Here is a 17,146-nt window from a genome sequence, read left to right as displayed (position 1 = left end):
TTGTCTACTTAATGGCAATAAAAAAATCTTTGAATCTTATAAATTTTTCAGTACTAATAGTCTACAAATATTGATATTTCCAGAATGAAGATCAAACAACAATCAGTAACAACATTTTGATACAGCTGTTCTCACCGGTAGTCACATCACAACAGATAATGACTTCGCAATTCGGCAATTCCTACACTTCTATTCAGTGTTTTGATGGCACAAACTTGGTTTTTGATGAGGTGAGTATAGTTATATATCATTGTATACGGAGAAGTCTGTAATTTAAAGGTAGTTGGGCCGTTTGTCTAAGAGAGGGCATACAATTTGCGGTACTTTGGGATTATACCGACCACACCCAGACATGAATCGTTATTTGACATTTTGCTTCTACTGATTACTAGATTAGCGTAGAACTATATTTCGTCAATATAAAACAGGAATTGTCTTATCGCAAACCCCTCCCCGTCCTCAGACAGAGGTCAAAGTCGAGCGGTCTAGTAGATAACGTGATTGCAGGCTCGCCACCCGTTCAGCTGGAACGTCGCTTTGAACTTCCGTGTTTACCCGTACATTTCTCCAAATACAAAAATTCAACAAAAACAAACATTCAAAACAAAAACTAAACTCTTTATTGAAAAAAAAAAACACTCAAAACTTGTTTTTTTTCTCGATCACACTCCGCCACCCAAAATGCGAGTGACTCCGGCCATCAGCGGGGGCTTCGGCAGCACCTGTAGGTGCTGCCGAAGCCCGCGCTGATGTCAACGAAAGAAGAACATCCCTCGAGATAGTACCTATCAGTAAAATATCAAATTCTAGAGGGGCTGATCAGAAATATAAATTAAATTGTAATGGAAAGGCAATTATGTACCGTGCAAAAAACTTAAATAATCATGTGATGCCGTGCGGCCTGCCGTAATCGGGATTCTCGAGAAAGATAACAGCGACAACAATACCGTTCACAATACCTGGAAATGCTTGTAAGTTTGTAATTAAAGAGTTGTTTTTTCGTTCTATCATGTTTGTTTCTATAAATTTATATTTTTGTGTTCTTCATGCGGGTGTTGGTCGGTATAATCCCAAAGTACCCAATTTGCATATGATCAATTAAAAATACTGTTGATCTCATCTCGGTTTGCACATTAGGCATTTTATGTTGTAACAGATCAATATTGGTTAAATTTTAATTTGAACGGTTCACGCCAAGAACGGTAAGCGGAAATTGAAAACAAATACAAGAAGGATGTTTGTCATTCAAGTCGAACATATCGGTTTGGGTTGGAGGCTAAAGAGCTGTTGGTTTCCCTCCATTTTCGGTTTGTGGACCCCGTTGTGTAAGCCACCATGTTGTGAGAAAGATCTAAGCCTGATTCCTGGTTCTTAATTCAGACACCGTAAGGGAAGCATGTGCTGAAATTCTTTCTGTTGCTCTACATGTGATATCGAGTTCTGATTTGTGGAATTTTATACAATGGTGATTGACTGTTTTGGAATATATCTAGTATGACGAAGTAACAATTTGAATTCCGAATTTTTATTTGACTTAAACTGAGTCTCCAAAATCTAAATTTGCTGAGCACATGCTAAGTGTGTACATATATAATGTTATAAGACATTGGTAATAATGAACTCAACGTAATAAATGAGGTGAAAATCAAACAATACATGGAATAAATCTACTGTTATAAAAGAGTGTAGCAGCAATAAGAAACTCAGGTGAGTCTCATACAATTAATAGTGAACATTATTTTGTGACAAACATTATACATTATCCCAGAATCAACACTGACAACAATGAAGAATTATTAACGAGTATTCAAATATGGATCTACTGCAATGTCAACATCTAAATTCAGTTAGAATACGAAGCTGAGAAAACCTCTTATTGCTCTTAGTCCTAAAGGGACCTTTGCACTGCTTCCATAGAAAGAATATCCAGGGTGGGTAAGATGGTGTTATCTTCTGTAGAGACCCCATATTACATGTACAATGATAATTAATAGTTGGCACTGTACCTTAGTCATGTGAACTCGTAAGAGGAGAAGGCTAATTCTGTACCAGCTTCTTTCAGTGAAAACAGACAGGTAATGGTACTCCCTTATGTTTAGACTTGCCAACACCTTTAACCTTTAACCCTAAGGGAGCCTGATCCACTCTAACACTTATCCTCTACAGTAAGTGACACATTGATTTTTGCTGTATCAATTGTAGGTTCAACTGTAAGTTACAACCAACCACAAGTGTTCACTTCTGGGTGAAATATTACCTTATGCTGTATGCTTTTAAATCACATTATAGGTTACGTTTTTCTTAGAAGCCAAATGAACTCCTTCTTAAATTTAATAATTTTAAGTTCAATAGATTGATTTTCTGAATATATTAGATAGAAAGTAAATCTTCTCTTTACCTTGAAAGTAATGCTCAATCATTCCAATAGAGGCATTCTGGATCGTCAAGACCAAAATAGGCTCGACAAGTGCAGTCGAATGTGAAGGTTATGTTAACTGTGTTCTTCAATTTTCAAATTAAATAAAAATCTTTATTGTCTTTAGGCATATAGCAATCGACATGGTCATCATTTTATGTTACAAATCAAAACTTGTCATAGTTAATGTTTATACTACTTAAATAGGACTAACTAGTGTAAATTGATAATATAAAACATCATTTTGCTATACCTAATTCTTGAATTAAAATAACATTGATAAATATCAAATAAAATCTTAAACTAAAAAATAAACTAAAATAAATACTCAATAAAAAAAATAAATAAATCTTACATATGTAACAAACTTACAAAACATTTATTTCTGAATGTGGCATGTTTAAAAATTCATCGATACTATTAAGGGATGAGCAGCCAGCCATCTATGTAACTTACATTTAAAGAGACCAAAAGATAAATGTTTAGTTGAGAGTGGTAACTTATTATATAGTCTAATACACATTATAGTATGGCTAGATCTAATTTTTTCCAATCTTGTGAAGGGTACATCAAGATGATTACCATGCCTTATAGATTTTTCATGGATTTCATTCCTTACATTTTAATGGCATGGTGCATTATGAATTCTTGCCAAAAGGTCAAACTGCCAATAAAGAGAAGCTCAATGTCATTTGCATTAAACAATCCGAAAAACACCCGGATTTGTGGCAAAACATTCCTGGCTTTTGCACCATGACAATGTACCTGTTCAAATTTCATTGATTGTTCATGAATTTTTGGCCAAAAACAGTACTGTAACGATAACAGCCTCCATATTCTTCAGACATTGCTTCCTGACACTTTTTTTATTTCAAAAAATAAGGAGTATCTTTAATGGCTGTTGTTTTACAAGTGTATGTGACATTAAAAGTGCTTCGCTGAAAGAACTAAAGGCAATCCCAAAGATTGAGTACAAGAAGTGTTGCGTGGATTGGAAGAAGCACTGGCACAAGTACATAATATCTAATGGGTCTATTTTTAAGGTGACAACATTAATGTAGACAATAAATATTTTTTTCAAGAAATTACATTTACGTTACCTTTTTGAACATAACTCGTAGAGCCAAAGTAAAGGTGTTAAACAATGAAAGTTGGCTTACGGCTCATGAAATATCACGATTTTAGTATTTTTTATCAATTTGTATTCTAAATACTTAAATAGGTAAAGGTAGTTTTTTCAACTACTTAATATAAATCTTTTAAAAAAGTAATTTTAAAGTAATCTTTAATACAATCTGTTACAGTACATGGGACACCTGTTTGTACACGTTGGATATGAAGACATTGCCTGTCTAAAGCGAATGCTTTGTGTTTGTATCTGCATTGTGCAGCATCTGTGTGGTCCTGATGTTTCTGAGTAAGTTTTATGTAAATACCTAAAATATTTATTTTATACCTGTGTTCAGTTGCAGTTAGTGAAATACTTAACACAAATGATGTTTATCTCCATTTGAATATGGTTTTTTTAAAAGAGAAATGCATTAATTGTGCAATTTTTATCCACAATAGAACATGTAACGCAATAACAATCATTGATTTAATGAAACCTGCAATTATTACTTATGTTGATTTCATTAAGGTATTTGACATTTTCATTTATAAACTGAAACATTATAAAGTAAACAATGCAGTCTACAGTTGGTTTGAATCATTCTGGACAGATGAATAATCTGTAGATTCGTAAGATGTACAAAGTACATTGTAGGAACTGTTTTTGTCTTAGAGCTCTGCTTCTTTGTTCATAAGCCATTCAATAACTTTATCAGTTGAAATTTGTTCCATAATATATGAATGCCATTTTTGATAAGGATACATGTATTCATGAGATTTAAGAGGTAGTTGTGTTGAAAACAAATAAGCCAGGGACTTTACTCCTACAGTTCTGAAAGAGCTAGGATTTATTCAGGATTAATATTTTTTTCTGTAGAATAAAAATTCCAATACCATGCAACTGTTGTGTGAGTTTGAAGTTATCAAGAATTAATAAATTTTGTTTTATCCTTAGTTCTTCCTTTACAGGATGACTTTGGAGAATCTTTAGGCCATTCCTGGGGTCTTTTCTTGGACATTTGAAGATACCTTGTATATTTGGAAGTGTATTTTAAGAGTTGGTTGTTTTGGCTCTAAAAGAAAAATGTTAACTTCAAATACTTTTATGTCCTTACTTTTAGGTGTTTAATTATGGTAGATGGCTCATTTTAAAGACATGATTATTATGCATCCAAATATTTTTTGTAGTATTTTCAATACTTTTATTGGTTATTCAGAAAAATATCTCTATTTTTGTATAATTATTTTTAATATTCAAAAAGTTTACACATTACAAGAAAAACTAGAAAGCGTTTGAATGCATATTAATTATATCTTTAAATCGAGGCTCTCATAATTCTATGACCAAAAATGAGGGTGTAAAGGTGTTTTAAAGGGTTAACATTGTTCTTATAGGGTAATAGTGAAGGTCATTACTACAGCCGGCGACTTGGTGTATTGAGTAGAGGTGGATCTTTTTAACTGACTGAAAGGATAGTTTTTTATACACTCACAATAGAATTTGGAAGGTTATACTTCTATTATTGAATCTAGCAATCCTTTACCTTCATCAGAATAGTCTTTTTGACTAGCACTATTTAAAAAGATGTTGGTTGTTTTGTTTCTAGAAGGCGTGTCCTCTCAGCTCAGCTGGTTCTTCACCATTTAAACCTTCCTAGATATTCCCTGTGGTAGCTAAACAAAATGAGATATGTAAAACACTTGTGGAGCCATCAAATCCACAATTAGCAAACTAATTTGAAAACAAATGTAATACAATATTCAGCTGTCAAAAATTGTCATTACTTTCGTTTAAGTTTTATACGGAATTGTTAAATATGTGGATTTTACAATTCTAAAACTTCCATAGAATCCATTCAAATGTAGCCAATATCCTGGATCTACTTTGTCTAATGTGTTTGATCTGTACAGTCTGAAGCACAACTTGCGCCAGAGCAGTCTGTTGTCGCACCTGCTGGACACTTGGAACCAGCTGGCCGACAGTGATCAGGCGTGCCTTGTGGAGGCAGTGGAACAGTTAACTGTCAACCCCGAGGTCAATGCTACTGTGATCAAGTCTCTGCGGGAGGCAGCCAACAAACTCAAGTCGATGGTGGACTATTCACGTAGCCACGCGCTTATTTTTGTTGAAAACAAATTTCTCTCACTTTACTCCAGGTTAGCAAATGTAAAAATGGTTTACTTTCCTAGATTGCATACAAACTTGAGTATTGATGCTCTTTTATACTCCTCCAACCTGAAACGGAGGACAACTGTGGCCTTAATATTCAAATCTGTGTTTAAAGTTTTTTTATTGACGATGGAAGGTTAGAAAGGATAACAGGATTTCAGACATTTACCATCGTTTTAGGTTATAAAAGGTATAACACAACGTTTCGAGGATTGGAATCTATCCTCTTCGTCAGGTGGGGGAGGTATTAATACGTAAAACAATTCTTTCTGTACATGCATACTTCATTCTGTTCGTTATTTTTCTGTTTGCAAATGTCCGAAATCATGTTATCCTTTCATTCAAATCTGAGTGCAAAGGGGCTAAAGTACAGTGTTTAAAGTTTAGCTCATATCTAGTTCACTTTATTGTTCTCTTACATATTTTGTTGAAACAAAATTGCTTGAATCCGTACACCTCATTTTAGGTACCATTTCCACATGTAATTCCAGTAAAATAAAAATAATATTAAATTTTTTGTTTCATAATAATTTTGTGAATTTAAAATAGGGAAAATTTCTTTTTAAACTGACAAGTAGGTTTCTTTAATTCAAAAACTTCTTTATTTAGGAAAAATTGAGAACAAGGAAATTAGGAAATCCAATTTCATATTTTAATTGCAACAAAACATGGGCTTCTGTGTTTAGAATTTTATTATGTGTCATATCTGTTATATGGAACAGTTTATGTGAAACTAAAAAACATTAGTTGACATTAAGATTATTTGAATTTGAAATCAAAGCCTTTAAATTCAATTAAGTGAATCTCAGCTACAGAGGTATAGCTTACTCGTTTTCACTCTACACAGTTACATATTTGTTATAGTCGGGATGCAGAAGATTTGGCAGCTGCGGATATTTTGTTTCTGAACATCTTGACAGAGAGTTTCCGTCGACCCCCACCTCCCCCACCACCTCCAGTACCGGAGCCTGATAGTGACGAGGGGGACTCCAGTGATGAGTATTACAGCCCTCCATCCAGCCCGAGCCGCAGTGCCCCCACCAGCGAGCGAGGTAATCATGTCAGTGAATGTTTGCTTTTGGATCCTATGATCTCTGGTGTAAACTAATTGTTCACATTTTAATACCTTGCTTGTTTAATATTGTTTTCATAGTTATTTGTACAGTTTGGAAAAAAATGCATTAATTACCGAAGTCTGATCATGTTTAACAGTGTTTAATGCTACCGAAGGAACAGTAGTGTTGTCTCATCATCACAGTCTCTTGTTAGCCAAATTCCTAATACTTTTTCGAATAACATTTTATTAAGATTAGCCTGTAGTGTTAAAACTTAAACTTAGCAGTGCCCCTGGAAAAACACGCCACAGTCTTCCAAGCGGAAGTCATGGTAATAGAATCATGTGCCAGAAGACTCATATAAATGAGACCAAAAGGGACAGAATACTTAACCCTCTCTGATAGCCATGCTGCACTAAAGCAGTAAGAGGATGTAAGAATGTTCTAGTGGAACTGGCAAAGAAGAACAAAGAGTTACACTCAGTTGGGTGCCGGACCACGAGTACATTCATGGAAACGAAAAAGCAGATACTTTTGCCAAAATAGGTACAGAAAATGGTAGGGCCTGAGCCAGGCTGTGGAGTCGCTTTCTCCTACAGCAAAGCTCTTTTAAATGATTGGGAAAAGAGAATTAGATCCTTTAACTGGATTAGGGCCTCAGGATTAATACAATAAAAAATGTTTATGCTAAAGGGTGGGCAGCTCTCCTAGAACAAAGTAAGGAGGATATAAGATTGATATTAGAGATGTTGACAGGACATGACACTTTTGGGAAACATCTGATGAAGGTGGGTCTTAGTCTGATGAATGCAGACTCTGCGGAGAAGCAGAAGAATTAGCAGAACACATATGGCTAAACTTCTGCCATATTTACTTACTTACTGCCGTGGCTCTTGGTACCCAAGGTGGTACTTTGCCTCGCCAACACACTGCCTCCAGATCTCTCTATCCATTGCCTCTTCTTCCCTTCTTCCCAGTTTTCTTCCCTGCCATATTTAAAAGTATAAAACATTCCTAGGGATGTATCTTCTCAGCCCCAAGTATATCAGAGAACAGGAGCCCTCAAATTTAATTGGCTTCGGTAAAAGTCTTAGATTCTGTGGGTGTAAATATAAGTAAGGTGCAAAGGTCCTTTCAGAACTACATACAGAGGCAACAGTCTCGTTCCCTCAAGAATGTTAAAACTTGTGATATTCAAGCTTCTCAATTGATTATTTCGTACAATAATGATCCCATATCTATAGAGAAGGTTTGGTAGATATGGAATTATTTAATCTCCTCATTCGTTCCCCAACATTGTTGTTAAGTCAACTCAGATTGTTGACTCATAATTCATGATGACATTTGATCATTTACTTCAAAAATGTAGTAAAATTGGGAAAACTTTAGTGTAAAAGTAATTTTTGTATTATTATTCCCTGTGATTTCATGTCACATCATCAGCCGACAAACATACTGTATTTGTGTGGTTTCACTTGGGCATCAGGTTTCAGGCAGACCACATGTTTGTGTAATGTAATATCAGTTCATTCTCTATTTAAAACTTTAATCAACATTTTCTTTTTGTTTTATTCAGCTATTTATTGAATCCAAACACCTTATTTTATTTAGCTGAGCATTCCAGTATTTTAGAATATTGTGCCTACTGTAATTCATTGCTAACCGTTTATAATGTATTTTACAATGATGCTAGTTACATTGAATGTGTTGACTGTCACAATTTTATTCAATTTTCAAAGTTCAGGTTATCGTGATAGTCTTAATATTATTTGACTATGTACAAGAGGTCCAAAATATTGCACTAGAAGAGACTTAGTTTAGTGTGTGTTGTAGAGCTTACATAGATATTTTGGTATGTTTGAATTTATTATTAACCTGTTGAGGAGTACTGACAGCTATAACCGTCAATCTACCTAAGGTCTACTAGAATGAGGAAAATTATCATTGATGGACTCCAGGAAGTAAAGAACACTTTTAGTTTTATTCATTCAAAATGTATTGAAATTGAACAAAAAAACAATACGCACAATATTGCCTTATTGCACTATCTAGGTGTTAAAACTGTTTTTTAAATAATTTTTGGTAAGGGATGATAATTTTTAAACACGCAAATTCACAATCAGTGCACTCATCAGTAGTTTCTTTTCTGTTATGCTCACTCATAAAAGAAGAGTTTTTGTTTAAATGTACCCTAATAAAACCACTTTAGTCCAGATAATTACCCATTTTACTACATTATTTACGAAACTGTCATATTCACTCCAGTGCAATAACTGAGAATAGCCTCTAAAGGAATTGGCGCAAAAAATGACTGGACAATTAGGCGACAAAGTTGTAATTATATATTCTGTCACTAGGAGCCAGCACCTTACAGCATAATTACGTTTGTCAGTCAAAATAGTACGTAAGAACGCCACTACAAAAACGTAAATAACCGTAATATTGATTATTTGAACAAGTCCATATTGGACGGTTAAAACCGTCATTGATCCTTTGGGATCAAACCGTCAGTACTCTTTTGGAACCACTTTCAGATACTCCTCAACAGGTTAATCATTGGTATTGGTTTTACATTATAAAAATTTTCAAAACATTCTATAAAATTGTGTATTTTACCATAAATGACTACTAGTTTTGAGTTATCTTTATGCTTGAAATCATAACGGTGACCAAATATATGTACTGTATGTATTTATAAATTAAAAATTGGTAATTCATTTGACACATTAACATCATCCAACACTTCTGAATTTATAGTTTGCTTTGTCTAATTTGTAGTCTAATATTGTTGTTTCAGATGAGGACTGCATCGAGAGAGAGCTTGTTATTCTCTCAGGCAATGGCAACTATAGCCCTCATGCCGTCCATATATCCACCCTTTCCGATGGAGTTTCTCTACTTCTTCTCTACCAGGTATCACAAATTAATCTTTTAGATCACTTTGTCACATTATAGTAATAATAACACACAAGGATTATTTACAGATCATAATCTTATCTTCATACAATTAAGGTTTTGAAGACCAAAAGATTTTTTACATTCTTAGATTTTGTACAAGCCCTTGAATGTAGTTCAGTACCTTGTAGATAATTTATAAATACTTAGTTATCCCCTCTTAAATAAAAAACAATAATTATAGTTTTGTTAATCTATAAGAAAATTCCATATCTTTTTTATTAGTCATGCTAATTATGTACCACTTGTAACTAGCCATAAGACATTTTGCTAATTATGTACCACCACTTTGCAGACTAACAATAAGACATTGTGCTAATTATGTACTCACCACTTTGCAGATAGGAACAAGTCATTGTGCTAATCATGTATCACCACTTTGCAGCATCAACAAGACATTGTGCTAACTATGTACCACCACTTTGCAGAAAGCAACAAGACATTGTGCTAATCGTGTACCACCACTTTGCATAAAGCAACAAGACATTGTGCTAATTATGTACCACCACTTTGCAGACTAGCAATAAGACATTGTGCTAATTATGTATCACCACTTTGCAGATAGGAACAAGTCATTAAGCTAATCATGTATCACCACTTTGCAGCATCAACAAGACATTGTGCTAATTATGTACCACCACTTTGCAGAAAGCAACAAGACATTGTGCTAATCGTGTACCACCACTTTGCAGAAAGCAACAAGACATTGTGCTAATTATGTACCACCACTTTGCGGAAAGCAACAAGACATTGTGCTAATTATGTACCACCACTTTGCAGAAAGCAACAAGACATTGTGCTAATCGTGTACCACCACTTTGCAGCATCAACAAGACATGTACCGTTGGACGATAACACATGGGGGTGGTGACTTCTGAGGTCGTAGTAATAAATACTAGAAATGCAAAGTTTACTTATAAGTTCTATTTAATTTACTAAACTTACAAGCACCACTTTTGGATGGTAAAGGAAAAGTTATATAATGCCACGTTGCTGCCAATTAGAATATAATAACCAAAAAAGTATATCTTCTAGGTGGGCCTAAAATATCCAATGTTCTATTGAATTATGCGTACGACGTTTTACTTTACAAAACAATAATATTTCACTTCCCTTCGCAATAGGTAGACTCACAACCCGGATGTCGGCGTCTTGGCACGAGACATTGAAGCTGTAGTCTAAGAACGGTTATTTCTAGAAGAGGAGTAGAAGTTGGGAAGTGGTAGCCATCTATTCAAACAACACGTGAGATACATCAGCTACGTAAACTCGCCTAAAACAAATTCGCGACGGTATTAGCCATTTAATGATACAAATTACTATTTATAACAACATGCTCGTCGCCATAAGGACGACGCCACAACCTTTATCTATCTCAATCAAGCAAATAAAAGATCTTCAAGGGTAAGTTACTTTACTATTTACATCTTTACTTTACGTTATATTCATTTTTATATGTTTGGCATCAAAGGGCTAATTTAAAGATACGAAAAGATAAATTTTACTTACGGACAAAGCGCGCGAGGTCTGATCGGTTACGTAGTTGGGCTGCTACAAAGGGTTAGAAGAAAATATTCATACGCGTGCCAATTAGGTAGTTACTCCGCCCAATAATTTAGTTCCGGAACATTGGATGTAAAATAATATTATATTATACTGGCTGACTAGGTTGCGAAATTTACATTGTATGAAATTTAATTAACTAATTTACGGTACAGAATATCCCCCCTGTTTTGATTTCGCAACCTAGTTAGTCACTTTACATTAAACATATTCTAAATAACAAACTTAATTCAACCTTTTATTCATTACATAAATTCAAATTCAACCATAACAATACGATAGCGCGGGGTTTCAAAAGTTTCCTATGAAATCCGCTAGATCGCATGCCAATGCAGTTCGATGACTGCTCGCTTAGGGACCAAAAATAGAAAATCAATTTAGGCAAACTATTTTCATGCAGTGCACGTTGCAGCGTTTTAGAATTTGCGGGTCGTTGCAAGAATAAGGGCATTTAAGGCGATTAAATCGTGAATAAGTGTAGTGTAGTGTAGTGTTAGATAGGCGTCGCATTCATACTAGTGTTTTGTGTATAGTGTTTTACCAATAAATACCCTGAGACTTGCGTCAAGTTACCAATATTGATCGAATACTTTGGAATGAAACATCCCCTCACGAGAAGCTAAGTCTCCCATTCCTTATTAATACTGCATTACTCTTAATATATATATTTACATACAACATCCTATACATCTTACATCTACCTTAATTAGAACACTTCAAATATATCAACAAAATTCAAACTTCAATATTTTGACATACGTACAAAAGACAGACACAATTTTTATATTTGTTTCCTTTATTACAAATAGTCAGGATCAACTCTGTCTCATTTACTTATACAAAGTCTATTTACAAATTCTTTTTCTATATTTTATTTCCATTGACACATTCGTTAAGAATTCACCAAACAATTAACTTCCTGGATTTTATCTTATCTTTTAAATTTGGCAGCAAGTGGTTCCTTAAGGGATGCTACAAAGTTTTTTTTTTTTATACAGAACAGGTCTTAATTTAATTTTAAATCTACAATATGAACCTTTTTTACATTCAAAACATTTTCAGTGTGTTGTACAATACAAGTTACAGGGCTTAAAAAATATAAAATTCTATAAATTCCTACATATTTTGGTGCTAATTTTGCACAAAACTTTTCTACCTTATTGCTTAAATAGTGGGTTCTAATCCATACTAAGGATTGCAACTTAAAGGGATGTTTTACATTTTGCTCTGAGTACTTTTGTCTATTACTGTTATGTGCTATACTCCTTTTTACATTCACCACAGCTCTCTTTAAATTGTTTACAACAGTTTCCTTGGACAAATTCTCACCAATTAGATCATTTAGCTTCCATAAATTATATAAAGCATTATTACAGGAATGATTAAACATTAAATCAAAGGCAGCAAAACCTGTGCTTTCATTATGGGCGGTGTTTAAACTTAATTGTTTATAGCCTAGGTCATTATCCCAATTACTATGACAGTTGTGATAGAAACTACGTAATAATGTAGATATGTTTCTAATATGCCTTTCTGATTGATTTCCATTAGCCCTGTAAGGCGCTAGTCTACGGTGTTCAATAAAATTCTTAAATAAGAACTTCTTAAAATACAGTGATGTAAAATATGCGGCATTGTCTGACATTATTATTTTAGGTACAGAAAAGTTGTTAAAAATTATGCGGTCTAATTTATTACATATTTCAGCACTCTTACATTCCCTCAAAGGGATTAGCCATAGAAATTTACTGGCGGCATCTACAACTACAAGTAAATATACATTGCTGTTTCTAGTTCTCACTAAGGGACCTAAAAGATCTATGAATAAACAATCCATATTGTTCTTAAATGGCACAGATACTAATTCGCCTTCATATTTTCTTTGGCACACTTTACTCATTTTACAAACATTACATTCTTTGACTTTTGCCTTTATAATTTCGTCTAAATCAGGTCTATAAAAATACTGATTAATTTTTCTTTGCGTTCTAGCAATGCCTAAATGACCTCCTATTAAAGAACTGTGGGAGAATTCATATACTAAATCAACTAACTGTACAGGCAAAAAAATATCTTACTCTTACTTTTTACATTCCTTTTGTACATCAGTAAATTGTTTTTTATAAATAACATAAATTGTTACTTTTGCTTTTTACAGATTGAATGATTTTCTGAGTTTCTTTATCTTGAAGTTGATATTTTTCTAAATCTTTAAACGCTAATGGCAAATCATTAATTAACAACCACAAATTATCCTTGTTATTGCACTTATTATTTATCTGCATTTTAGGCTTTACATTAGATGTTGGTTTACATTTTTGCCTTCGGGAGGAGTTTGAATGGCAGAAGGAAATCGATAATCTATTTTTATCCTGGTCTGGACCGTTCCGGCAGTCACTGGGGCTCGGATCAGCTGTTCCCGTCGACTCGCCCTCAAACATATTGCTTATATTGCTTGCCCTATACATACGTGATAGGGCATCTGCAAGCGCATTATCGGTGGAACTTTTAAATTCCACCTCAAATGGCAAATTCAAAATCCTCTCGATCCACCGGGCAAGTCTTCCTACCTTCCTTTTGTGATTGAGGACATAGGATAAAGCTTGGTTACCAGTTATTAATTTAAAGGTTCTTACTTCTAAAAATTCGTGCCATTTTTCTATGCAAATTAGTGCACTCAAAGCTTCTTTTTCATAAACAGTATATTTTAATTCAGCATCAGTAAATTTCCTAGAGTAATAGGCTATCGGCATTAATTCATTTTGGTCGTTTTCCTGTAATAAACAACCAACTGCGGCTATGCCACTAGCATCTGTCATTACTATAAATTGCTTTGAAAAATCGGCTAACTGGAGTACAGTAGGATTCATTATAGCTTCTTTCAACTTTTAAAACGACTCTTGACATTCATTTGTCCAAATAAATTTAGCGTTTTTCCTTCTTAAACGATTTAGAGGATTACATAATTTGGCATAATTATTTATAAATTTTGAAAAGAAATTGGTCATACCTAAAAACTGTGAAATTTGTTTGGCGTTCTTAGGCGGCATAAATTCTCTTATACTCCTTGTTCGCTCGGGATCTATAGTTGCTGTATTATTTTTTATTAAATTCCCCAAAAAGGAGATTTCCTCAAAACAAAACTTTGCTTTCTCTAGGTTTGCCGTTAAGCCATGTTTGCTGAGTCTATTTACAATCTCTCTGACATGTACTAAATGTGAATCAAGGTCTTTACTGTACACTAAGATATCATCACAAAAATTTATCACATATTTAAATTTTATATTGTCTAGGACTTTGTCCAGATAGGCAGACAATACAGCACTACCAACATGTAAACCAAAGGGTACTCGTTTAAATTTATATTTACCAAATATAGTACTAAATGATGTAAGATCTTGACTATCAGGTGATAATGGACATTGCAAAAAACTTTTTCTTAAATCTATTATCAAAAAATATTTGGCTCCACTAAGATGTTGATAATAATTATTTAAATCACCAATGGGAAAATCAATTTTCTGTAACTTTTTATTTAATTCGGTATAATTGACTACAAGTCTGTCCTTTTTGGTTAAAAAGGCTGGACTGGAGTAGGCTGAAGTACTGGGTTCAATTATTCCTTGGTCCAACCAATCCTGTATTATTGTTTTCATCTTATTTACAGTAGGAGGGCTCATAAAATAAGGCCTAATATTTACAGGTGTGGGGTCATTTAGAACTAATCTCACTTCCAAATCTAGAGCCTCTCCTAATTTTGGAGTAAAAACATTTGGAAAATCCCCTATAAGGTTTTGTATCTCAGCCTCAGCTCTAGTGCACCCTATTTTTACATCAATGCTGTTTACTTCATGTTCAAAAGGCTGTTGTCTGACAATAGTTATTTTCTCATTACAATTGAATTTAAAATAACATGAATCTCCATCAAGATCTAAAATTAATTTGCTATTAGTTATAAATGGGTTTCCCAATACAATGTCCCATTTTAAATTATCCAATACAATAAATTTTACTTTCCAACAAAATTTAGAAATTTTTATCTTAGCATAACAGTAACCAAAACATTTTATTTCAGTGTTATTTGCAGCAAACATTCTATCATCTGACTTCATTAATTTAGAAACATTTTTATTCAACAATAGGCTATCATAAAATTCTTTACTCATTTTATTTATTTATTTATTTAACGGAAACCCATTACATGCAACTACATAACAATAAGCAATCAAAGTTTGAAGAAAAAAAAAAAAAAATTATATAATAGCTATTACACGGATGGCAGCAGGCAATAACATTAATCAAAGAAGAGTCCATCGTGCACAAGAGATATCCAAGTAAAAATAAGAGAGACAACGTATACAACCCCATGACAGTACGATAAGTAATATAAATAACAATAATCATAATAGATAATAAAAATATATGTAAATACACACATATATGTATAATTACAAATCTAAGAACCAATAACATAAATATATCTTAATCATTACAAAGAAATAGTGGAAAATTCCACAATAATCAATAGCATAATCATGCATAGCAGCCGTGCACAATACACATCCACGTCCAACCGAATCCAGACTTATTAAAAAAGCTGTTATCAATTCAGAAGAATATCAATATGAGAACAATAACAATACTATAACAATAACAATAACCATGCAATAACAATAAACCAAAATAATACAAGAAATATAGTAAAAACCATAACAACTACATAAATTACCTATAAGCATTAACAAGAAAATAAACTATGCAACATACAACAACAGACCATTTACACTACCTAGCCATAACATTGAATAACAACTTCCGCAACAATCACAGCCACACCAAAATACCATAAGTGGTCCCCCGAGTGCACCACCACTCGCAGTAACAAGCGCTGATCACAGTGAGAACATCCACAGGACCACTGACAACATATGATACTGTGGCCCTTTAAAGGCACCACCAATTAAATATTTTCGCAAACAGCACCACTGCTAATGATCACCAGAGAAGTGGAAGTCCTTAACTGATCTTCGGAAAGTAGCCTCTGACATGAAGAAGAAGTCCACCTCTTCAGGCAATGAATTTCCAAGACGTTGCATCCCTGACCATGGCGCTGTTCATCTCATAGTTAGTCGCATGATGGAATCTACGAAAAAGTTCTCTGGATCTTGTATAAGAAGGCAGACGAAAAACACACGTTCCAGCAACTCGGGGCAATCAATCAGGCCATTGATGATTTTATACAAAAACATCAAGTCTTGGACTTTCCTTCTGGCTGCCAATGGTGGAAGACACAGCGCTTCAGCCAGATGGTCCACAGGTACCTCTCTGTACAGGAAGCCGGTTCGGACGCCCAGATAACGTAGAAACTTGGTTTGAATCCTTTCAAGGTCGTTTATCAAGATTGACTGGTGCGGGGACCACACTACAGAGGCATATTCGACAATCGGCCTTACCATTGAACAGTATAACGTCCTTAGTGTACCAGGATCACTAAATGGCTTAGCAGATCGCATCAAAAAAACCAAGGGCTCGTGTGGCTTGTAGGCACTTCTTTGCAATATGAGCGTCGGCATTCAAGGCAGGTGTCCATACCACACCCAGATCACAAACCGAGGGAGGCCGTCGCATGACATCACCATCAACACTGTAATTGAAATGAATTGGTGATTTGATCCTATGAAATGTAAATGCTAAGCACTTTTTGCTATTCAGCGCCATATCGTTCTGCACGCACCATCCCTCAATCGCAGTCATCTTGAAGAACCTTACAATCATCAGGATGTTGAATCGCCTTAAAGATCTTAATGTCATCGGCAAAGAGCAAAAGTATTAGCTTCCAGATTGTAGACAATGTCGTTGATAAATATATTGAATAGT

The 17,146-nt window shown here is 34.2% G+C and overlaps 1 protein-coding gene across 1 annotated transcript in view; it reads left to right on the top strand.

The window, feature by feature from the left end:
- LOC124353150 (Hermansky-Pudlak syndrome 1 protein homolog) overlaps window positions 1-17,146 on the top strand; it is a 39,463-nt gene that overhangs the window by 5,270 nt on the left and 17,047 nt on the right. Inside the window, exons 2-6 of the mRNA XM_046803014.1 lie at window positions 84-230; window positions 3,721-3,833; window positions 5,438-5,683; window positions 6,561-6,748; window positions 9,549-9,664. Coding sequence (XP_046658970.1) covers window positions 84-230; window positions 3,721-3,833; window positions 5,438-5,683; window positions 6,561-6,748; window positions 9,549-9,664 — 810 coding nt within the window. The remainder of the gene's footprint in view (window positions 1-83; window positions 231-3,720; window positions 3,834-5,437; window positions 5,684-6,560; window positions 6,749-9,548; window positions 9,665-17,146) is intronic.

The sequence above is a fragment of the Homalodisca vitripennis genome, chromosome 1 (genome assembly GCF_021130785.1).
Source record: "Homalodisca vitripennis isolate AUS2020 chromosome 1, UT_GWSS_2.1, whole genome shotgun sequence".
Lineage (NCBI taxonomy): Eukaryota > Metazoa > Arthropoda > Insecta > Hemiptera > Cicadellidae > Homalodisca > Homalodisca vitripennis.
Note: the sequence above shows the minus strand (reverse complement) of the source record. Positions and strands in the feature narration are given on the sequence as shown.